The sequence below is a fragment of the Microtus pennsylvanicus genome, chromosome X, assembly GCF_037038515.1.
Source record: "Microtus pennsylvanicus isolate mMicPen1 chromosome X, mMicPen1.hap1, whole genome shotgun sequence".
Taxonomy (NCBI): domain Eukaryota; kingdom Metazoa; phylum Chordata; class Mammalia; order Rodentia; family Cricetidae; genus Microtus; species Microtus pennsylvanicus.
The window spans coordinates 2,023,114-2,049,149 of NC_134601.1; the positions used below are offsets into that span (position 1 = coordinate 2,023,114).

The 26,036-nt window shown below is 41.8% G+C and overlaps 1 protein-coding gene across 1 annotated transcript in view; it reads right to left on the minus strand.

Annotated features, from left to right (window-relative positions):
* The window catches only part of Gpc3 (glypican 3), a 355,431-nt gene that overhangs the window by 320,374 nt on the left and 9,021 nt on the right, over positions 1–26,036 (minus strand). Inside the window, exon 2 of the mRNA XM_075958125.1 lies at positions 4,728–4,889. Coding sequence (XP_075814240.1) covers positions 4,728–4,889 — 162 coding nt within the window. The remainder of the gene's footprint in view (positions 1–4,727; positions 4,890–26,036) is intronic.

A 26,036-nucleotide genomic window follows, 5' to 3' on the forward strand; every position in this document is an offset into this window, starting at 1 on the left:
TGACTAGAAGTTTTAGCGCCATTTTAAAAACATGGCAATGAAGGATAATCCAGTCCAAATAATCTCCCCTCAGCCATGAAACTATTAATGCAGATCTCATATTAGACTGGATTTTCTGAAACAGGATTCCTTCTTTTAAAAAAAATCTTTTTACTGCATTTATGTGTGCGCACATGCATGTGTGTAGGTCAGAGAACTTCCAGAAATTGGTTCCTGCCTTCTACCAATTGTGTCCCGAGGCCTGGTGACAAGCACTCATAGCAACTGAGCCACCTGACTGCTCTGAATTCAGCATTCTTCCAGTATTCTTAAGTAAAAAAAATTAAAGCCTTTTAAGATGTAAATATTAAGAAAAGGAGAATGAGAACTGGGCAGTGGTGGTGTAAGCCTTTAATCCCAGCACTCAGGAGGCAGAGGCAGGAGTATCTCTGAGTCTGAGGTCAGACTGGCCTACAAAGTGAGTTCCAGGACAGCCAGGGCTGTTACACAGAGAAACCCTGTCTCAGAAACCCAAAAAGAAAAAAAAAGAATGAACAAAATTTGACCTTCCCATATTGAGTCACAATCATCAATATGAACACTAACTACAGGACCTGCTATACGGTCGGGGCTACTGAAGCAGGTAGGTCTATGTCCCTCCATGAACGCCCCTAACTGCCGTCAGGTAAGTTACTGAGGGCACACCTATGCCTCCACTGTTACTTGTTGCTCATACTGTGCACATGCGCCTCCCCATAGCACTCTTCCAACGCTCATCTAGTTCTAGCCAGAAAGTCAGAAAACCAAGTTTATAAAGACTGCATGAATAAGAATATTAGCTCCAAGCAAGGAGCCTGGGAGCTCTCAGATGAGCTAATTTCATAAAGAGAAGCTCCATGGTGCCTTTATGCAGAGATGTTTGCCCCTTAACCACAGTTTTCTCTCTGAACAAGAGTTCAAGTTGTGGGAGCGTCAACTTCCAGTAAAAGCAAAGGGCCGATGCATTCTGAGGAGTCTGTTCTCCCTCCCTCACCGGCACCTTGGGGAAGACCTGAATCATTCATTGTTGAGAAAAACCCTGGACATGTGCCCAAATGTTTCCTGGTAGGATAAGGCTGAAAGCCACAGTGAAGTTCCACAAACGGAAACGGAGCTCTAAACGTGAAGATGAGGAAGTATAAAGATGGGATTTCAGGTTGCCCTCTCCTTTTCCTTCATGAGGACCATTACGTCCCATCACTTCTAAGTTCTGTTTTGCCTCCAGTGAAGAAAGAGCCAGGAGACCCAGGTCATAAGACAGACAGCTTGGGAGACATTGTGGTACCATAGAGTTTCCCTATCTATATAAATGAGTGATTACCGTACAGGCCCCATAGGGTTGCTAGGAATATTAAATGAGATAATTGTGTAAAAGTAAGCATCATACAGTAGGCACTTACTAAATCCTCACCATTATCTTTATCCTCGTTATTATAAAGGAAGGGAGAGGAAAGAGAAAAAGAAAAGGGAAAATGTACTTTCAGTGGAGTTCCTCAAAAAGAATTAATTAAGCAGAAACAAAAAACGATTGTGCTGCCCCATTTTCCTAAGCACATCTAAGTAAATTAAATTTAGGAAACGAGGCAATGCAAAGATTGAGGATAAAGAACAACTTTCTTTAATGCTTCAATCATTATCAAAACAGCATTAGCATTAGAGCACTCCAACCACTGTAGCCAAGGGCCCCAGGCTCATTTAGGAGGGCAAAGGCTTCCTGCAATCGAAGACATAAAATCCAAATGGAGGTAGTAAGGACTGCTCAGAGAACTGTGCGCGTATCCGCAGCGACACATCTCCCCAGTGAGGGCTACTGAAGGACTCCTAAAGAGATTGGGAACCTTGGCCATGAGGAAGATAAGCTTTCTCCAACTTCACGTGGTGGAGAAAATAGCTCACCAAAGCTACCACATAAATTTCAAACAAACGGAGTAGCAGAGCAATTTTCTCAATAATTTGGTCTACTGGGATCTTGGGGGGAGATGATGTTTAGTTTAGTGCAAAAACAATTGTGCCCTTCAATCCCAATTCATGGGAATAATAAGTAGCTATTTTTTTAAAAAAGGAAATAGATGCCCAGATTTCACAGCAATTGTCTTCTACTGATCCCTTGTTTGAAGCCTCCTCTCTTCAAAATGTTTGTCACAGAAAGGATTTGTGGTCAATGCTTCTCCAAGCATAACACAAATGACTCGAGGTCTATGATTGTGGTTGATTTCTCTTGTGGTTTTTTTTTGTAAGTGAGGCATGCTTAAAACAAAAATAAAAGCAGATTGAAGAGATAAAGAAGGAGTAGATACGGTGACAAGATTGGAAGCACAATGAAGTTGGCATCATTGAGCTGTCTCCATGCCATTTTGTAGAGTTGTTCTTCTGCCTGTCCCTGCAATTCTAGAAATAAATTAGCGTGTGCACACACACGGACTTCTGTGTGGGTGTGTGTGCTCGTGAGAGAGACGGAGAGAACATCAGCAGCAGGTATTGCCTCCGCTTCCTACTCCCTGCTCATCTGACTAATATTCAGCTCCCATACTAGAGCAGCCGTACCTGGGCTCACATCCAATCAAACACAGCCAGAACTTATTTTCATACTCCGTCTCATGCTGTTCCAGCTCCATAAAACACAATATGCAAAGTGCAAGACTGGACAGGTACATGAACTCCGACAACAAAGGCCCTCACATGGACTGCGGTAGCAGCTGCTCCGCAGCCTGGAATTCCAGTGTCATCAGCCTGCCATCCTATCTCAGCAGGCAAAGGATGAAAGGCGACATATGGAGCCTTGGTTATTCTAGGAGCGAAATAAATCACTATGGCTCCATTGCAACCAAGTACCTTCATGCCTCAAAGACTAAGCTTCGCCTGTCCACTTCATCCCAATCCTCTTGTCACCCCACTTGCAACCAGTATATCACCACCAAAACCAATCTAAAAGGTACATGAATGGTGCATGTATTTTTAAACCTGGCCTGAATTATTCGTTCTATCACTAAATTGTTGGTAACAAATGCTTCACCAGAGTCTTGCTGCATAAATAGGTTAACAAACATTTCATGCTTTCGGATCGTACTTTATATAATGAACCTACCATCGATATCCCCTGAGGCTTAGACACAAGAAACTGTCGTGAGTGTACGCTTTATTAGCTAATTTGAACAACATTTTAGCTAATACTGAGGACTTCATTTTGATGCCTAAACTAAGGTATAATTGGCCCGCCTTATAATTCAAAGAGGTTAATTCTGACAAAGGTGCCATCAATCTGAAAGCTTTAGAATGCCAAGTAGCCAGAAGTATTAGATCTGACCCCGAGGCTACCTTAACAGGAAGGTAGCTGCTGATTCAGTATGCTTAATTTATATTGATTGGACGGGGGTTAAGGACATAGCTTAGCTGGTAAAATAAGGAGTTCGGATCCCCAGCACCCACATAAAAAGTCAGGTGTAGCAGTGGGGGCCTGAAACTCTAGCCAAGGGGGAATCTCTAAAACTCGGGCTGGCCAGCCTAGCCAAATTGGCGAAGTTCACATTAACCAAGAGGCCCTCATTCAAAAAACTCAAAATGGAGAGTGATAGAAGATGCACAGCATTGCCCTCTGGCCTCCACACACACACACACATGTGCACAGACCCACACTACCAAGTGTCTACCCACACACAACCCCCCCTCCACACACACACACATGCCCTTTAAAGAAGGGATAGAAGAAAGTCTTCATATCCACAAGCAATTTTCCTTGTCACAAGAGGTAGCCTAAATCAGAGGATAAAAATCAAGGACTTTTTAAAACCAGGCACTCTGGGTTCAAATCTTGCCTTCGCCATTTATTTTAGGTGTGTGGCCTTGGCAAATTAACTAACCATCCTGGTCTTCGGTCTTCATCTCTAAAATGAAGGTAGCAAAGACCACTCATAGATACGTTGTGGGAACTAAATGAAATGAAAGAGGCCAATGGCTTAAAGCCACATGGTAGACTGTAAAGGCTTCTTGTTGTCACTACCACTGCCGTCACCTCCAGCTGGTCCTCAGTCCGAAGGAGTTCACCCTGCGCTGCAGTCATTTCCTTGCAAATGACTAAAGATGACATCATTTGCTGCCCATCCTTTCACAGTGCAGAGAGGAGCGTGGTTAAGAAGCGACATTCACAAGGAGAAGAGAGGTAACCACTCACACAAATTGGAAAATGGTTGGCCAACAAGCCAGATTCTCCCTCTCAAATGGAGATGGTCCTAGTGGTCAGAAGGAGTTCATATATGTTCTATGGTATCTGACTCACCCCTGAAGAAAGCTGGCCTTGGAATTAATGAGGAGGGTGGGTGGGTGGGTAGGTGGGTGGTGGTGGTGGTGGTGGTGGTGGTGGTGGTGGTGGTGGTGGTGGTGGTGGTGGTGGTGGTGATGGTTGCAAACAAGTCTTATGTTCTAACTGAGAAAATTATCACTGACTTTTTCAGCAGTGATTTATGCCTTTTACATACAGGCAAACAAAATGTCCTTGGACAATGATTTTTAATACTATCCACTTTTTCAAAGATTAAAATGAAATTTGTTTAAAAACCGCGTGTTTCCTTATCCAGGATCTCTCGCTGGGACGCTTTTCTATCAAGCATGCATACTGGAATGGTAATTTATAAGTTATACTTAGCATTTGAAAGCCAAGCACCCAAATAATGATGCCATTGAGCAGTATATCAAAAATGACCCCCCAAACTCACCTTGGAAAATCGCAGCATTCTGAATAATTAAGAACTTGAGCTCCATACTCGCAGACTGGAGCAGCTGTTCCATGTTCAGCCGTGCTGTAAGTTGGTATTTTTCCTCCATCTTTCTTGAGCAGCATGTTGGGCCCTTGGGGAGACATACTTGCAAATCTGATCCTGAAACAAACAAGGTATTCATTTTTCAGTAATCAGAATATATATATATATATATATATATATATATATATATATATATATCTCAAACATTACACACATGTATGTATGCACGTGCACACACACAAATAAACAGGACAAAACACATTTTCACATTTCTCTTTAAATACAGTAGGTCTCGAGTATATTGTTTGTCTCAATTCATCCAATTTCCCTCCTAGTTAATTCCTTTTGAATAGCTGTCAGTTAATTGCTGAGATCTGACTCATAAATTCTACAGAAAATAATTTATAGCAGCACCAAACACACGCTATTGAACACCAACATTTAATTTGTCTTTTAAAATATCAATCTTCATTCTTCTCATTTATTTTTTCCTGATTGTTATTTATGAATATGAACACAATCAAAGACAATTTTTTAAGATCCCAATTATGATTCCAAATGAAATAGATGTCTGGCCAGCCTAAACGTGCTGTTCAGAAAAAATAATCAAAACATCAAAACCATATCAAAGTTTTGCTGTAGCTGTAACCAAAAGTCTATCAAGAGTCCATAAATACTTATTTGGTTCCTATTAAATGCCAGTCACAATGAATGAGGAGCACACAAACCACAGACTTGCCCTCATGGTGTTTATAGTCTTGAGGACAACAAACAGCCACAGGAAAATAGAAACAAATGTCATGCTGGGTGAATATAAGTGCTATATGAAAAGACATAAATATCAATACTGCCTTAGGTGCTTGTCCATTTAATTGGCATCTGCTTTTCCAGTGACCAAATCTAACTATTTATATGCCAGGCACTGTACTACATGCTGGAGGTACAATATTGTCCCTGACCACAAAACCTCATCATCTAAATGGATTAAGAGAGATACATCTCTAGTGCTAGAAAGTAAGTGTAACAAAGCAACATAAGGATGATAAAATGCGCGCGCATGCGCGCGCACACACACACACACACACACACACACACACACACACACACACACACATATATATATATATATATATATATATATATATATATATAGTAACTTCTGCCCATGTCCAGTAAGGTCCTATGGAAAGTAAAGTTCAATAAAGCGCTCTCAGATATTTTAGGTAACTTTTTAAACTTAATAAAGGGAGGGAGACCAGGTAGTCCTAAGCTAGCAGAAAGGTGACTTTTTAGTACACCAGGTTATTTCACAGTAATTGTAGTTGACCGTGGCGTTAATGCACATGTCGAAGTTTTCTTAATTTCAGAATGAAATTCATTATCTTATGTCTCTCGTGTCATCACTACTGAATCCGAGGTATTGGCTCCAAGCTCCTCACTTTCCTTTACCCAAGGGAACAGCTGACAAGTGTACTAGAGGAGAGAGCAGATCAGACATAACAGCAAACCCAATCTAGCACCACAGTTTAGAGTACTAGAAGGAAATAAAAAGGAAAGAAAGCAGGGCTAGTTGTAGCTGTGTTCTTTCTACACGAAATTATAACACCTTATGCTATTCTAGGAGTGGAAAGTGATGCAGTCTACTGGACCAGGAAGGGAAAGAGCCCCTTTGGGAAGAGTGGCTAATCTAAATGTCAACAAGGTTGGCTGGGACACACAAATAAATGTGGGGAAAAGGAACTCTATATAGTAAATCTTCCCGTATACCAAGTCCCTGATCATATAACAAGAGTTGATTTACTTTCTGGGTAAAGCAATGCCTATGTCATGTGTGCTTAAACTTTCTGTACTTACCCAAGTTCATAAAATTAATAGTTAGATACACAGCCATGCTTTTTTCTAAATTTGCTTTGGACATCACTTCTAGTTTTGCAGAACGGCTGGCTATTTCCGCAGGGGGCCTGGCTGTTCGTACTGCACCCATTTCCACTAGCACTGGCTAGAGGAGGGATCAGATGACAGCATTGAATCGTTTCCTTTAGAAAGTGCTATGTCGCTACGATCTTATAACAACATGTTGTTCAAGGTATCTGTAGAAGTTCAAGAATGATTCTAAGCTATGGTGACACCTGCTTGTTTGGGCATAAATGTGATCATCCTCACAGGTACTTATGAGCGCTACACTGTACTGCTTGGTCAAGTCCCACTATTGGAAGCCCTCCTCATCTCACCAGGCTAGTTAGCACTCTGAAATGGAAGAAAACCTCAAATGAAAGCATTTTAGGAAAGATGACAAATGTCATGAAGATGTTAAGTAAATATTATATCCAAATATAAGTGTGTATATAGCAAATTTACTTTCTGTCTCAATTATTACTGCCTGGTTAATCAATAAATCAGAAAAATTTATCATAGGGGCTAAGAGTTTTCAATAGGCTTAAAAAATAAAAACACTCATAAATGATAAGAATTCAGGATTTCCTAACAAAGGAAAGGCATACAAAATGGAAAAATAATTTTTTGTAAATAAATTTCCTATAACTCATAGACAAGCTCAAAAAAATTCTCCTGAAAAATTCAACATAGGAGCACTACTCATGCCTCAGTGAACAGTACTGCAATGTAACCATTCCAGTGCCATGAGCGTTTGCTGGAAAGTAACAAAACAGATAGGAATAGAGAAGAAATTTAGAGGGACTCCTCATCAGCTAAATAAAATGTTACTCTAGAAACTGAATCCTCAATGGGGTAAATAGAAAGGAAATGCTAGAGCAAATGGCTAAGGAGATATACTGAGAACTCTACACACTTGTAAGGGCAAAAGACAAAAAAATCAACTGAAGAAATAAGATGCAACCAACAAAAGACAGTAAAGGTGCTGGGTAGGTGGCTTAGCAATTAAGAGCACTGACTGCCCTTTCAGAAACCCCAGGTTCAATTGCCAGCCCCCACATGGAGGCTCGCAACTATCTGATAACTTCAATTTCAGAGGCTCCAAACCCTCTTCTGGTCATCCTGGGTACTACATGCATGTGGTACCCAAACATGCAAGCAAAAATATCCATACACATACAATAAATAATTTTTGTTGTTTTTTCCAAGACAGGGTCTCTCTGTATAGCCCTGTGCTATAGTCTGTAGACCAGGCTGGCCTCAGACTCAGAGATCCTCCTGCCTCTGCCTCCCAAGTGCTGGGGTTAAAGGTGTGTGCCACTGCCACTGGCTGAATAAACAAATTTTTTAAAAACACAGAATAGCATATATTTAATATAGGGAAGCTTTCTTTAATCATATGAGGAACAAAAGGTTAACGGGAAAGAACCCCTTTCAATAGACAGAAAATGAACTTTGGACTCCACTTTCAAAGAGGGCTACTCACATAGCTGTTATGTAGAGAAGGAAACTCAACTGCGAATGGAAAGAGTGACAAACAGCACATGGTGGTGTGACAATAAGCAAAGACTTAGCACTTCACTGTTCCAATAAGCCAGGGGCGGTCAATTTGGGGAGACTTAATTACTTTCATCCACAAATGCTCAAAAAGGAATAAATAAATTAAAAATACTAATAACTAAAAATAATTACAGGGTTACTAACTTCCATTTATTTTGAAGGATTAAAAACTACCTTCACACTATAACTCTAGTCTCCTACATTATAAATTGTTGAAGAGCAGCAAACAACTCCATTTTCTTTGGAATGCCTCGGCGATCTCATTCAAGTGATGTGCATACTATTGAATTAATGAGCGCTGTAGGCTGAGAGAACTATCACGAACCATGTGTCTGCCTATATTTAAAACTCAGGGGAGTGGAGATGACCCTGAAAGCTTTACATTTGTGGAATTAACTTTGATCCTAGGAAAATGCCATAAAAATCAATTTCCCAGCATCTTGACTATACACAAATACATGTTTCATTTGAAGGAACTTTGTAGCACACATTTAAAATTATTTTGTTGGGTGGTAGGAGTGCACGCCTTTAAATCCCAGCACTTGGGAGGCAGAGGCAGGCAAATCTCTGCAGGTTAGAGGCCAGCCTGGTCTACAGAGCGAGTTCTGGGACAGCCAGGGCTGCTACACAGAGAAATCCTGTCTTGAAAAACAAAAATAAATAAATAAACAGATAAATAAATGACATTAAGTATTTCTTGCACATGGGATGCAGTTTGGGATCCTACAACTTAAAGGGGCTATTTGAGGCATAGCAGCTTTATCTTTTGGGGGGATTATACGCATGTGTCCCCAATTTGTGCATCTTTCCCTGGTACTCCTTTTCCAGAAGTTAACCACAGATAGTCCCCATGGAAACCCTCTTCAAATGCTGCTCTGCTTACATACCTACATCTGATGATATCTCCAGGCATGGATGCCTGTGGCTCCATCTTCCTGTCTTCCCATTGGGCTCATCTCTTGCTCCCTGTTGCCTCCACGTAAAGACCTGCCATTTTAGCCTGCCTCCAATTTCCTTTCTCCCACCTCCACCAAGGCTGTAAAGCAATCCCTGTGCTTACCAAACTCAGAAACTCTACTCCAGGCTAGGACCCTTTCCATAATAAAAGCAGAAAGTTGACAGTGCGCATGAGGTCGTTTAAATGTGTCACTTCTATTATTCGATTAGATTTTATTCCAAGACAGGAAGCCAGCGCTATAGAAAGCAGTAATCAGCAGGAAAAAGCAAAACACTTATTGCGCCACCGGTCAAGCTGCTTAGGGGCCAGTCATTGCCACTTGCCAGCTGTGCACACCAGAGCAGCTTACACGACCTCTGCATGCTTTCTTGCCCTTACCTGTAAAATGGGATTACCGATATGCTCTGTTTTATAGAATAAATATCTTAGCCTTCTTGGTACAGAGTAAACCTTCAATAAGTGTGAATTCAAATTAAACAAATAAAATAAAACCTAAATTCATGTGTTCATGTGGAGACCAGACTTTCACACCCCCAAAAATAACGAGAGAATAGTTAACTTGCTCCGTGGTTATGTGACAAAATATGCACTACATTTTCTAAAGTGATGAAAATATTCTATATTTTAGCTGAAGCAGTGGTTACAAGTGTTTGTACATATTTGTCAAAACTCGTTACTTGAAATGGGCATATTTTATTGTTTACAAATTATGCATCAACAGTGGTGGTTTTGAAAATATGTAGTAAGACAATAGTTCCTAGGTAAGGGACTGCTCATCAGACACCCTGTGGGGAGGCGTCAAAGAAAATGCCCAAGATGGAAAGCATTTAGAGAGGTCAGTGGGTGATATGTATTTGGTCCTCGGCGAGTAGACGGGCCAGCTTGCTCAGAGATAGGCTGCAATCTAGGGTATAGTTAGCTTATCAGGAAAGATGAGCCCAGATTCGGAGGACCTTTGAATGCAGGCCAAGACTTATTGTCTTAACCCCAGAGGCAATGATGGACAACTGGAAGTTCTCAAGCAGGGATACAATATGATGAAGGGTTTAGGACGGTTACTCATACAGCCTGAAACTGAGAAACGGATGGAGTAAGCCATCAGGGTCACTGCCAGGCCCCCACTCTCGAATTACCTTTATTATGTTCTATATGTTGGTTATTTTACTAGACTACCATTTTAACTAATGACAAAAAATTGTCAAAATCATATTAGAAAGCACCTAAAGAACAGAATATCCATGTAGACCTTGATCCTTATACTTCTCTGAGAGCAGATACGGTATATTGAAACAGCAGCAGGAAAAAAAGGAAGCGTCAGGGCTCAGTAACAATGAAAATTAAAATTTTTTCCATAGATATGCGAGTATGTACGATGATTTGACACATTTCATTGTCAAGGTCTGCTTTATGAACAGTGGGTTTTTCCCTAACAAAGGTACATTGTGCTGAAAATAAAAAATTATCATTGAGGTAATATTAGACAAAATAATTTAATGATATAAAACCCAGTTACTTGATGACTTGTAGGGAAAATAACACATATTCATTAAAATTACAAAAAAAAATATCAGGCATTTTAAAAGGTTGTTTTTTAACAAAGGACAAGTCAATCTGCCATCCAAAAATATTAACTAATTTCCTTGGCATATAATAGTGACTTGCTATTAGAATGGCACCTTTCCCCTAATTAATCATTATCTAAATCAAATCTTACATGCTCATTAATTTCTCACTAATCAAGCCAGGAATACAGATGAAAGAAATGGTTGCATTTGAAACCAGAGGGGAAAGTGATCATTGCTGATAAAGAAATGATCTTAGGGAATCCAGCAGAAGGTTATTTGGCCTGAAAGAACATGACCTTGTAAAGGGTGCACCTGGATATCAGGAGCTCAGACTTTAAATCAAAGACTATGCCTGGGGCCACCATAGACTCATCTTCCATAAAAGGCAGGCCAAAATGTCGCTACTGGAGTACTGGGGGTTTAAAGCAACCCTAGAGATAAGCCATTCTCTCAGCTTCAGAATTAAAGGATGAATTACCTTTATCTGTACTGCCAACTGCCAACTAACTGCCTATCATTTCATACCCTGTTAAAAGTTAAACCCCCAGATCTCTGCACATGCGCACGCCCTCTGCACAAAGTGCTCCTTTCTGGACCACATCCCCAAGCAACAGTAGACACACACTCTGGAAATACAAATTCATTGATTATAGTCAGTCCAAAAACCTGTTGAGCAACTCATTCACTCAATATTCATTGTATGCCAACTCTGTGCCAAGGACCATACCTAATACGAGGAATTCTACGATGTGCAAAACATGGTCTCTATCCTAGAGTTCATAAGTTCTTCTAAGGGTTTCTAATTAGATCTCTGATCGCTCTAGGTATCTTAGTTCATCTTTATCTGCTACCCTCAAATATGATATCCTTACAGATTGTGCTTTGCAGAATTTCTTATTATTTCTAATTTCATATATGTGGCCGAGGGGGTTTGTATGAATGAGTGCAGTGCCCATGAAGGCCAGAAGGGGGCGGGAGATTTCCCTGGAGCTGGAGTTAACAGTTGGCTGTCAGCCATCTGACATGTTCTGGGAACTGAACTGCGGTCCTCTTCATGTACTCTCAACCGCTGAGCCGTCTCTCCAGCTCCTGCTTCTGCGTTTTAACTGTTTCTGATTCTCCCCTTCCCAGTCCTGCCTCATCACCTCTCCTCTTTTCCCTTCAAAGATGACAACCTCCAATGTGAACTTCCTGAGGCTAGATCCTTCTTCACCTAAGTGTCAAAGAAATTTCAACAGTCCGTTTCTGGTCAAATCATTCTATTTCTTTCAAATTTTCAACAAAAAAAATAAAGCATGGGTATGAGGACTGATAAGTAGGTGGAATATTTGGCACCCCAAGAAGCCTAGCAAGACTAGAAAAGAAAGACAAGTTGAGGGGTTACATATGCTTGCTGCTGTGCCATCACCCCAGTTGTCTTCTGATTGGCTTCCCACAGTGGAATGTTCTTGGGAACAGAAAGAGACAGACTCCCAAAGTTTTCAGACCTTTGAATTTTCATGACGTGTTCCATCTTTTATTGATACTTCTCACATTCTAACCTGACTCATAGTTATATTCGTCTGCCTTCTCTGGGTGTAAGTTCCTTAAGGGAAAGACCTTTGACTGACTCATCTTCTTATCTCAAGGGGCTGATTGTGGTTTGGGCTTGAGGCCCCTTGCTTTCACTTGAAGGCAATGCCAGAACTTCCAGAGACTTCTGTTGTACAGAAGTAGGTCAGACTCATTGATAGCACTAGAATAAATTTAGCAATGTTGGAAGGATTCATCACACACACACACATACATCACCATCATCGTCATCATCATCATCATTGTCATCATCATGATCATCGATAGGAAATCCCCTAATAAAAAGAAAACTGAATTGGAGAACAAAGTCAGAGTTGTACTGTAACACAGGGGCAGCCTCTCTGGAATTGGGATGCAGAATATTCTTTTAGTTAGATTTCTTCCAGAGGGACTGAGCTAAGGTAATTTCCTCATCTCCCTTAGTGACTCCCTAATTATTATTCTACACAGATAAGTAGCTGAGATCCTGTCTTTCAGAAGATGGATAATTTTTCTCTTAATTTTTGAGATGCAATCTTCAAATGTGAAAACCAGAGTGATAGGGGGAATTTCAATATCCTAGTCTCAACCTCAGGGCCCAGCCCTGCCTTCTATATGAAATCTCACGGTGGGGAGGGGATTCTTTTGCAACTAGAAGCAAGTGCCATCATCTGCTCTGTTGCGAAATCACCGGTGACTTAGGCAAGCTGCCCTTCCATGGCAAGGGGGTCTCGACCCACATTTTGAAACCCTCTGGCATGGAGCCTGGCATAGGGTACACTCACATGCTGAATACTGAATTTATGAACAGGCAATGATGAAACTCCTGTCTCTTGAGACATTCAAACAAAGTCTGAATGGCAGAATCAGAGTCCACAGAAGCAACTCTGTAGTGGCAAGTGATCTTTCAAGTCTCTTCCTTCTCTTTATACTTCCCTGAGGGCCATGCACATACTCACTGACACACCCAAGTTCTCCCATCACAGGAGAGATGTTCCATAGCCAGGGATGCCACAACTGGTCCTTTTGTCATGAGCAAGTAGGAAAGCATCTCTACAGGGAAGAACTCATCAGCACGAGCTATATTAATCACTTTGTATGCAAGCCATAGCTAGAATTTTGAACCTCAACCGAAAAAGGCAGCCTTTTGTTTTACGGATGTTTCTGGCTCCCAAATCTCCCTGTTGCTAGTATTTCAGCAAATCACAAAGGAGAGGTGGAAAGCTGCAGCTTGCTGAAAGTGCACCATCACCTTGATCCCACAGATCCCGTGAAAAGGCCTTTCAGGTGGGTAATGAGCAATAATTGCTTTCCTGTGGCTAAAGTGTTTAGGAAAGAAAATAGACTTTTCAAGGGAAAAAAAATATCCAGTCATAAGACAAAATCTATACTGAATAACATGGTAGCCTGTTGTGTTTCAAAACTCTTTTCTTTTGATCCAGAATGACTTCTTTTTCACTCCCCATGTCCTCAGTTTAATTGTGTGAAAATGGGTTAACAGCAGGTACCATGCACATCCTTCTTGGGAAACCCCTGACATTTGACAACCCACTTTAATCGTTCCTTGAACAAACTCCCTTTGAGCAGAGGAGTCCCATAAATAAGATGGTGTGCTTCAGGAACCCCAGAAAACTCACGTCTACAGAACATGGAATGCTATCTCCTAAAAAGATAGGTCTATGCCTAACTCCCAGAACTTGGCACAGTGACCTGATCTGAAAAAGAGGACTTTGAAGGCATAATTATGATTGCGAAGATGAGGTCATTCTTGATTTTCTCAGTGGAGCCTAAATCCAATGGCAGGCATCTATGCGAAGACACATAAAAGAAAGACATAGCAAGAGAAGGCCATGGGAAGATGGAGGCAAAGAAGGAAGGTATATAGTCACAGAAAAGAGGTCACCAAAAGCTCAAAGAGGCAAGGATGGATTCTTGGGAAGCCCAGTATCTTTTACAAAGGCAACTCTGTGTGATGCCTTCTTTGGGGGTTTCTGACCACCAGAACTGTTAGGGAGGAAAAGCGCAAGGTTTTAAACAGCAAATTTGAGGCAACATGTTGTGGCAGCCCTAGGACACAATCGCCATCTTCCCTTCTACCTCACAGAAAAGCATCAGCCTGAGGTCGTCTAGATGTTGCCTCCCGAGTATGTTCTGCCAGGAGTGCGCCACTTATTTCAGCGAGTGCTGTCTCTACGTGCAATGCTCCTGAAATAAGACCTTGATTCTGGAAGATTAAAGGGTTTCTTTGGGACCTTCCTCCACCCATGAAAAGGAGGTAAGGAAAGGGAGTGTCTGAGGACCTGGAAAGGGCTGTATCAAAAGAGAAGTAAAAGATGAACATGGAACACGGACCAAAACCAACTTTGATTTAAGCTCACGCTAAGATATATACTACTACTATAACGTAGTAAAGAGAATCTAGTTATCGTTAACTGCAATAGCTACATCCTATAAGGACTTAGCAGCCTTGCAGAAGGGGAACAAAGGCAGCAACAGCCCTGCCTCAGCTGTTGGCCCGTACTGCACAAAACCCGACAGGAGGCTGTTGAGAGCAATCCAAAGGCCTCATTCTCGCTGCTCAAAGGCATTTCTCATCTTATGCTTAACAAATTAGGTGTGTTTTGAATACATGGGAAGAAAAATCTCTTTCAAGAGATTAGCAATTAAATAATCAGGAAGGAAGCCGGGCAGTAATGAAAGCTGCCCATGAGTCTGGACCTGAGCCCAACACAGAGTTTGGGTTTTCTTCACATTACCCCTGCCCTATTCCTTAGCATCTCTGGAGATGCTATTTCCCCAGCTCTCAGGCAAATCTTTCCAAAGCCCAATTGTCCTTACTGTGACAATGCTTCTCCCAGCTCTAATGGCTAACCTACATTTCAGTTTCAAGCCATTGCACCTTGTAATTACATTCTCAGCCACTGTAAATAATCTGCACCCTCTATTAGAGCTCTCCTCTTTCCCTAGGATAGAAATTTGTGGCGAAGGGACTCAGTCGCCTTGTTAGTAAAGCACACACAATGCACCTAAGCAAAATGCAACCGAAAGGAAACCAAAACCCTCCCTCGCTAGCCCCGATTGCGAAGCGCTGCTACCAAGCATTCCCTTTCTTCTCCTCCCACAGCTTATCTGTCCACATGGACGTGCTCCAGTGCTGTGGCATTTATGCCATCTTGGGGAATCGCTGTAGAAATGCTCCAGTGATGCCACCCGTCTTCAACATAGAAGATGTCGTGTTAGAATTTTGGAATCCATAGGACTGGAAAGGACAGAGTTTTCTACCTCCTCACACCCACCCACATACTAGGAATCAAAGTCCTCACTCAATAGCCATCCTCTTGCATGTTACTCAAGTAGAGACTTGGTGGTAACTTCTTTCTGTGGATGAGATTTAAGGGAGGAGAAAGCACTTGAGAAGGGTGCCGACAAGCAAAACATTGCAGGCCAACTACAAGAAGGTTAGAGACACAAGTCTTGGAAGGTTTGAAGTCAAAGGATACTGTTCTCTCTCTCTCTCTCTCTCTCTCTCTCTCTCTCTCTCTCTCTCTCTCTCTCTCTCTCTCTCTCGCACACACACACACACACACACACACACACACACACACAATTGTTGAATTCATTTTTCCCTGAACCAGATGTTTTTTTTTATTTGAGAAAAATGTAAGCATCTTTTTATGTTCAGTAGTTACTTTTTCCTTCATTGCTTCCTTTAGTAACTATGAAACAAAAGAAATTATCCAAACAGGTGATTTGGAGATTTCCTTTCCAATGCCATGATTTTACTGAAAAATTCCTAATAGGAAGTGCATCCTCTTATCAGACTGTGGGTGTCTCTCGAGCGCACAGCCAGTTCTGAGAGACAACGCCAGGAGGGGTCCAGATCCAGCTGAATGCACTGTCCGGATCCACAGTGTCCCTCTGGATAGCCACTTTGGACTTGTCTCCAGCTCTTGAGACAATGATCTGGCTCAGGAATATCTGCCTCATTTAATTTAAGCCTTTCTTGCAAATGAATTGAAATAAAGGAGAAATAGTGGCATGGAAAATATGGGTCTAATTATGCCAAACCCTCCTGAGCGCGCATATCTGAGAAGTGGTGGTTTCACGATCGCTAACGCTACCATGAGGCTGAGGCACTGATGGAAATTTGGCACGAGTAGCCAGAGGATTTGATTTGAAGATTGACTTTCACTAAGCAAGATGGAGATACTCATGACCACGAGCTTCTAGATTGTTTTCAACCACTTTAAGTCATTGGTCATTCTATGAACGCCTCCTTCTCGTCAATAGGTGGAAGGAGTTTTGTCTTTCTACGCATCTCCTTTCCCCTCCAAGAGCAAGGATACTAGCGTATGTGACATTGGCTCCTTAGCATCTCATCCATAGCCAATTTTCAAAAGTAGTTTCCTAGAAATGTTCCGTCTATCATGAAAATAAAGGATGGAATTCTGGAAGGAAAGGAACTGAGTTCACTGTGTGCCTACTTGACCACAGTCAAGTTCCTAAATCTCTGAAAGCCTCAGTTTCCTTGTCTGTGAAATGGAGGGAACAGATTCCCACTTGGCAGTGCTGTTGTGAAGATTAAGTAAGATGGCACTCATAAAAGGCTTAGCCCGGTGCCTCGTTCAATAAATGTTAACGATTATTAGCACCACCCCCACCACAGGTGCTCAATAAAAACTTGCTGGATGGAAGTCACACCAACTGGAATGACTAGCAGATGAAGGGGACCTGAGCCTTTTCTTTTCTATCTTTTTGTTTCTTCAGTGTTTTTCCCACCTAGCTATGCACCAGATGACTTCTGAGAGTTTTTGGTTGGGTGGCTGGTTGGGGGAATTTTGGATTTTGTTTTATTTTATTTATTTATTTTTAGTGTGTGTGTGTTTATTTTTTATGTGTGTTTAAAGAATAAAATAAGGATAGTGGGAAAAGTAAGTTTTACTTTAGTTAACATTAATTTTTTTTGCCCTCATTCAAAGTCCAGTCTGGCAAAATCAAGTATATGATTTTCCGGGAAATATGGCAATAAAATGTAAATTGTGTAATGAGCATGAATCTGAGTCCATTTAAACTTTCTCTAGACCTAGTGTTTCCAGCAGGCTTCTTAGATGGCTTCTAGAGTGTGCTTCTGCACTGGGAGGAAACAGGACCCTAACAGCCGAATTTCCTCAAGCGTGGGGGTAGGGAGACGACATGCAATTGTAATGAAAATTAACCCCTGAAAATGCACAGGATTTTATTACCCAATGGATGCCTGAGGAGATTACTAGAATTTTAGGGTCTTTACTATAAAGAGAGCAACCTGCATGCCTGCAAGACTCAATTACCTAGTAAACTGAGATTTCAAACCACCCTGCTTACCTCAATGAGAAAAGCTGCTTAGACTAAAGCACCATTACTTCTATTTAGACAACCCTTAGCAAAGATATACAAGGAACTAAAGAATGGGACCCCACATTCTTCCCTAGGCCACAACAATGCCTGTTTATGTAAATAGGATTTTCAATAACACAACGGAATCTTTAAAAAATGTTTTCTTTATTGTCTCTGAAAAAAAGTGCAAACACAGAACATGAAAGCTGGGGGCTTTCACTATAATGGGTAGGGAATATCCTAAAATATTTATTCTGTGTGAGTCTCAGCCTGGATTCCAAGGAGAGCTCAGAATCAGACACTTTCTGTCCGTTTTTTAAGAGTCAGTACAATATGAAGAGGCACAAAGACTTCTCTGATTTCGTGGCAAGTTGACTTCACAGCCAGTCAAAAATTCCAGTTGAGAAGGAAATAAAGGCAGAAAGTAAGAAATGTCTACTTGCCTTCATCTGGGGGCCCCTTCCAAAAATCTGAGCCAAAAATATAAATATCCCTACCTTCATCATCGTCACCATTCGACAGTCAAACACTCCCGTGTGACCGTAACGACCTCCAGACACACACGGAAAGCTCATTAAAGAACATATGAAGGCTATTTATAAAAGAACTAAGCAAAGAAGGAAAGAAGTATTAGCAAAATTAGACTGCCCATGGTTTTGGCAACGATTCCTATTTGCTTGAACTCAAGTGTCTACCTCCTTCACTTGACAGGTATTGATAACGAGAGAGATACTGCATCTCTGGAGTTTTTAAACTGACCTTGTAGTTTTCCAGTTGTAGAACTCGAGTTTTGACCTAAACTCTGTATATCAGCCTTGCTGCTGCTCTTTACGCAGCTGATAAGAGGCAGAAATCCTTCTTGCTCATTAGGCCGTTAGCTGCTGTTAAGCAAAGGGCTGGGGAGGGGCGTGCTCAGTAGCCCAGAGGAATGTCCATATATAAAGCCAGCCCTGATTTGGGGTTAAGAATTTAACCTTAAAAGGCTGACAAGTCATAAATTTGCCTGAGGTTCATATATATGTGTGACTTTCACAGCTTATATTCCCTAGCCGGGACCCAGAGTCAAAACAAGCTCCCCGACTAATGAATGGCACTAATTGTTCTTCCTGACTTGAGAACATTAGTCTGTATCCATAATATTTTCTTAAAAAACACACAATCTCATACCTCAAACCTTCTGGCTTAGGGGAATTTAGGGAACCAGTGAGAAAAAAAAATAGGACAAGAGACTAATGTTGTCTGTGACACAGAGCCACCATTTTGGGAGTCCTGACTGACTCAACAGCTTCCATTCCATTGTGTCCATCAAGAAAAGTATAAAGCAATGTCTTCCAAACCTACACACACAGAGAGAGAGAGAGAGAGAGAGAGAGAGAGAGAGACAGAGACAGAGACAGAGAGAGACAGCCAGAGAGAGAGAGAGAGAGAGAGAGAGAGAGAGAGCATGCTTCGGGGAGAGTAGGAGAAAGACTGAACCATCTTTCAAGCACATTTTGTCTAACTTTCCTTATTAAATATTTATACGTAAGTGCATAACCTCATAACCTCGGCCAAACTTGGAAGAGATAACAGATACAAGACACAAAAGATCCACACAAGTATAAAGACAAAGGAACAGTATCACATATCAGTACGATTAGAACGCAATCTCCAACCTAAAGTCAAGCTTGAGAATGGAACAATAAAAGCCCACAAGTGAAACACGGTCCCTGAAATGTGATAATGTCATCAGGGAGAAGCAGACTGTAATTTGGTTAACCTACAAGGTATGTGTCAGTTCTAACACATGTTAGCAGGATTTCAAAGGGGCTCCCTCGTCTTTAGATAAAAAGTAAAAGCATTCAGTGGAGGGGGGAGAGAAAGAGACAGACTGAGACAGAGGAAGGGAGATGGGGGGGGATTTCTTAAACAGTGAGCCACCTCTCCAGTCCTGAAAGAAAGATTTCTAGGGACAAAGATGCAAACTGCCTTCACTGAGAATTAAGATAAAGAGGGGTGCCAACTACACAAAATTCATCAGAGATATTCAAGTCAAATATACTAAACCATGTTCTGTCTACACAAAAAGCATTTCAAATTCTCATGCACCTTAGAAAGAGGACATTTTTAGAGCTCTTCACTTCCAAACTAAATAAGGAACAGAACTTTATAACCTCCCAAGAGAAGTAACCAGGTACCCAAACCAAACATGTGGCAGAAAAGGGAACCTGTTTTCTCTCCCAGAATCACTGGGTGCAGGCAGATGTGGAGGAAAGGGAGCAAGGAGGGAGGAAAATCAGGAGCTACAGGAAAAGGAAGCACAATTTATAACCAAAATGCTGAGGAACGTATAAAACATTACACTCATCTATTTTTTTAGGAGAACAAGAAACACAAAACCATTCAAGAAATATAACAAACCATAAAACACCTTCTGTTTTCAATTACAACCAGTTGAGGGAGTATGTGAAGTGGGAAGGGAAACAGAGGGAAGGAGACATGAAGGAGGGCCCTTGTCATCTGGAGGTGCATAAAGCCAGGAGAGTGGGAAAAAAAAATGCCCCTTGATTCCCTTAGCTATGGGGTGTGAGCTAAGTAACCGGGGCTGCTCATTAGCGCTGGTCTATGAAGTGTTGATGAGCTTCGCAGGAATTTTACCCCTGAGTGACAGCTGGTAGTCACTGCTATTAGGACCAAATTTGAAAATAGAACTGGATGATGTTGAGAGGTCTCTGAATGACTGGATTCCAACATCACCTTCAGGTTTTGTGAACGAGGCAAACTTACTTCCTCAAAGAACAAAGAAACACCAAGTGGATAGCTTTTGAAGCCCCACTCCCCAGAAAACCCTCTATGCAACATTACGAAATTGACCAACAGCACTGAAATTTCAAAGGCAAGAAATGACTTAGGTGTGATAAATTACCATTTCTAGGAAACCTTCAGAATACCATGGGGAAAATAAACCTTTATTTCAGAAATAAACTTTGAAGTTTGAAAACAAAGCATAAAATCTGCTTCTGAAAATAGAAGTTGGAAACACTAGCAACAGCGCTTGCATGGCTCTCTGAGACCTTTAAAGGTGTACAGTGACTTCTGGGAACAACCAGAGAAGCGAGGCCCTAGAATGCCAGCAAAAGAGAAAGCAGGAAGCCATTCAACAATTCATCCCCTAGAGGAGCAGCAAAATGAAGAGAGGAGCTATTCCACCTTGGCTACAGCACTGACTTCGGAGGCCTAGAGTGTAGCTTTTACCTATGCACAAAGCAGCTGGTTCCCAAACTAGTCACAAAGTTCTTAACAGAGATCTTGAGTGAGCCTACAAACTCTCTCTCTCTCTCTCTCTCTCTCTCTCTCTCTCTCTCTCGTTGGCTCATTATCCCCTTCTCATTTATCCCCCAGCCTTTCTCCCTCCCTGTCTCCTTCCTTCATTCCCTCTCCTCCAATCCGTCATACTCCTCCCTCTTTCCTTCCTTCTCCCCTTTGTTTCCCTCCTTCTCATACATTTCTTGTCTATCGGTCCCTAAGGGCACTTCAGTGGATGAATGGGCAAAGCACAGATGTGGAAACTGACAAGGATGTTAATTTATGGTCAAGATGTTCCACCACGTACAGCCCAGTGCTTACCCTCATCTGACTTTCACTTGGAAGCTTTTCTCAAACTTGAACACATGCACAAATCACTGAGAGCCTTTGCTGGAAATGCAGATTCAGGCCCAGTGGGCCTGGATGGGAAAGCAGGGTTCAAACAAGGAACAATCCCTTCTCATCGTGAGGAATCGGGGTTAGGGGGGTTCATGAAAAAGATGGCGCTGCACTGAGACTCTGATGGCTAGGTAAGACTACATCATGTGGGGATGATGGGTAGACAGGCGGGTGAGCCTTAAGATTTAACCAAGAGACAACCGCAGCATCCTTTCGGGAATGGTTCAGAATCCTGTTGTTTCCAAATAGAAAGCACTTATGGCAAAGGGAGGAGAGCAAGAAACATTTTGCAGATTTGCAGGACTTGGATAATTAATATAGGCATGAGAAATCAAAGATGATGTCAAGGTTTCAAGTGTCTGTATCAGGAAGGGAAGCCACCCCCAGAAATGTAGACGCTTGGAAAGCGGCTAGTGAAGACAGGCAAAGAAAATGATGGTGCAAGTAATGTTTGCTTCTGTTGAAGGTGAAACACTAAGGACGTTCTGGTGGAGATGTTCAGCAGGCAACTGTGAGATTCTGAGTTGGATAGCAAGGGAGAGGTCAGACTGAAAGGAGATATGGAAATCATTCAAATATGATAATAAAGTTATGGAAATGCGTGTGAGTAAGCTAAGACGGGGAGGGCAGACACATAATACCTAACACCTACATCTAGTAAACGTTAAATAGAACAGACTAAGCCAGGCGGTGGTGGCACATGCCTTTAATGCCAGCACTCGGGAGGTAGAGGCAGGTGGATCTTTGTGAGTCTGAGGCCAGCCTGCTCTACAGAGTGAGTTCCAGGGCTCCACAGAGAAACCCTGTCTTGAAAAACCAAAAGGAAGAAAGAAAGAAAGAAAAGAAAAAAGAAAGAGAGAGAGAGAGAGAAAGAAAGAAAGAAAGAAAGAAAGAAAGAAAGAAAGAAAGAAAGCTGAAGAGATGGCTCAGAGGTTAAGAGCACTGACTGTTCTTCCAGAGGTTCTGAGTTCAATTCCCAGTAACCACATGATGGCTCACAACCATCCGTAATGAGATCTGGTGCCCTCTTCTGGCCTGCAGGGATATGTGTAGGAAGAGCCCTGTATACATAATTTATAAATAAATCTTAAAAAAAATGGCCACCTGGAGAGCTCAGGGCTCAGATTAAAAAAAAAGAAAAACCAAAAAAAAGAAAGGAAGAAAAAGAAAAGAAGGGCTGGAGAGATGGCTCAGCGGTTAAGAGCATTGCCTGCTCTTCCAAAGGTCATGAGTTCAATTCCCAGCAACCACATGGTGGCTCACAACCATCCGTAATGAGCTCTGTTGCCCTCTTCTGGCCTGCAGGCATACATGGAGACAGAATGTTATATACATAATAATAAATAAATAAATCTTTTTAAAAAAGAAAAGAAAGAAAGAAAAGGAACACATGAGACAAGCAAAGACAAAATAAAATAGAAGGTCCCCAAGTGTATAATATCTCAGAAGGCAAAGGAATATGACAATTCAGGTCAAAACTTTAGATGCACACTGTATTACTTCCTCTCACACTACAGAAAACACAGTGGAAATACCATTGGAGAGTAGCAAGACAAATCTACATTTAAATCCTGGCTCCACCATTTACACAAACAGGAAAGTTAACCTTTCTGGGTCTCAGTTTTTCCAACTAGAAAATGGGCATGCACCACCTCTTTTTCAAGTTTGCTTCATAAATGTGATAAATTACACAGATAGCAAGTGGCATGTAGTAAGAATGGGTAGATGTTATTTTGTATGATCTTCTAATGTGGGAAATTATCCAACCAACCTAAAAATGATCACAAATAAAATCTACTAGAAACAAAGGAGTTTTGAGTGTGTGTTGAAAGAAAGTAGAGGCCCTATAGCTTAGCATAGTCAAGAGAACTTAGTGGTTTTGCCAGGAACTAGAGTTCAATTCCCAGCACTCATATCAGGTGGTTCTTGACTGCCTGTAACTTCTGCTCCAGAGGATCTAGATGCCCTCTTGTGGCCTGTGAGGGCAGGTGCACACAATAACACAGAGACATACACTTGGACAAATTAAAAAATAAATAAATCTTTAAAAATAAAAGTAGAGGGCTGGAGAGATGGCTCAGAGGTTAAGAAAACTAACTGCTGTTCCGGAGGTCCTGAGTTCAATTCCCAGCAACCACATGGTGGCTCACACCCATCGATATCTGGTGCCCAGAACACTATATACATAATAAATAAATTTAAAAAAATAAAAGTAGACACCCTGATGAAGGCAATCTCTTAAACAATAGAGAATTTAAAGACACTAGATTTATTTTACAACTTTCTCCTAACTCAGAAACAAAAGAATTGCCATTCTAAAGGCTTGTAAGAAAGATCACCCCAGTTTTACAAGTATTCCTAGCCTTCGCTTGGAACTGCGTGTCTCAGAGTCTAGCCAGCATGAAATATAGTGCGCTCTCCCAAAACTAGTGTCACAGCATTCATTCTACAGGGTGGGAGAGTTCCCCCATGGGGGAGGAGCAGAATGTCACCTTCCTGGAACAAGGCACCAACTGCAGACTCTTTATGAGTGCTTGCTCTGTGTGCACAGGCGATGCATGAAAGCAAGGCTCAAAAATGCAAAATGGCAAGGTATGGCTGTCAAAGACCACCCACTGCTAAAAAGAACTAACAACCTCCACATGAAATATCATTCATAGTTATTGCCATGAAAAATAAATAGAAATCTAACACTTTGACTCAAATGCATTTTCCAGAGTTTGTTCCCTCCCCCTCTTCCTCCTCCTTCTCCCCAGCCCTGAGCATGTGCTGGCTTGAGTGTCTGCGTGTGTGTGTGTGTGTGTGTGTGTGTGTGTGTGTGTGTGTGTACAATTGGGTGTTTGGTACTTTGCAGTCCAAGCTGCAAAGTCTTGGACTATGATAACATAGAATCATACTTTCTCTTAATCAAGAAAGTTCTTGAAAGATTTGGCATATTTTTTTAAATCACCAGATGTTGGCAAAATACATTTTAAGACATGTCCCATGAAAAAGACTGGAAAATATCATCCACACCCATGCCTTCTCCTTGAGTCTATATACTGATGAGTCCCAACTGTGCTTCATCTGAACGCCACACTTCCCTGGTGATCTCATCTAATCCCAGGACTTTAAGTACATCTCAATACTGATAATTCCTAAACATGTTTCCCCAGCCCCAATTTCTCTCTATTCTGTGATTCAACTCACAACTTCAACTGCCTAGCAGACATTTTCTACCTCCGTGATACAAGTGCTCCACAAACTCAATCTGTTCAACAAACTCCTTTATTCCATCTTTAAAAAATATACTTTTCTAAACTAGGCATGGTGTTGTATCGGCACTCCCAGCTCCTCGGAGAGCCTGAGACACAAGAATAATGTGAGCCCAGAGTTTCGAGTCCACTGGGGAAAAATAGCTGTAGCCTATCCCACCTCGTTATTACGTGTGTCCTTGTGACATGGCCCCTGTCCTGAGGACACGCTTTGTGCAGTGGGTTCTGTCCCATCTATTTATAGGTTTTCAGGGACTGAACTCAGGCCACCAAGCATGCCTGGAAAGTGTGAATGGGCCCGTGTGTGGCAGTCGTAGGACAGCCTCACTCTTTTTCCTCCACGCTGGTTTGTGACAGGGTTTTTGTTGTTCGCAGCTGCATATACCAGGCTAGCTGGCCCTCAAGCTAGCTACCAGGGAATCTCCTGTCTCCACCTCCCATCTTGCCATAGGAGCACTGGTATTGCATTGCATACTATCATGCTGGCTTTACAGGGATCCTAAGGATTCGAACTCAGGTCCTCATACTTGCAGGGCAAGCACTTTGCCCACCAAGCTCTCTCTCCAGCCCTTCACTTTGTCATAACTCTCTACTTTTCACATGCTTCACACAACACTATTTTTTAAGATTTGTTTTTTTTTTCATTTTATGTGTATGTTCACCTGCATGCATGAATAAGTATTGAATAGAGCCCTGTGCCTTTGGAGGGTGTCAAATCAGCAGAAACTGGGGTTACAGATGGTTATGAGCTGCCATGTGGGTGTTAGGAAGCAGACCCAGGTCCCCTGCCAACAGCAGCCAGTGCATCTAACCACTGAACCATCTTTCTAGTACCTGACAATAGCACTCTTTCTTTTGTTGTTTGTCTGTTTGTTGAGACAGGGTTTCTCTCTGCTCTGGCTATCCTGAAACTCACTCTATAGACCAGGCTGGCCTCAAACTCACAGAGATCTGCCTGCCTCTGCCTCCCAATGCTGGGATTAAAGGCGTGCGCCACCACCGCCTGATTGCCAACAGTACTCTTAAGGCAACTAAACATGCCTCCCCATCTCCCAGAGCGATACTTTATTAGAGTAGCCTTCATTGGGCTGTCTTGATAATCGAAATTCTCCCTACCTGACTCTCACTAGGTAGGGAACTCCTTGTTAGCAATAATTTTATCAACTCCTACATCCTGGCACAAAATCTGTGCTCAATAACTGTGGGTTGAAACAATGCCGGAATGAATCACAATTAAATATTAATATAGAGCTAGCATAGAAAGCTCATTATTAGTAAGTCTCTTTTCTGTGAGGTCCCGTCTGTTTTCAAAAGCAGATAGGCATCTTCCCCAGTGCAAACAGTCTCAGATATCCAGCAGGGAAAAAGCCTTTGGGGGCACACTCCCATCCAATACTACCAAATGCTAGAAGTGGTCCTCCAGAAC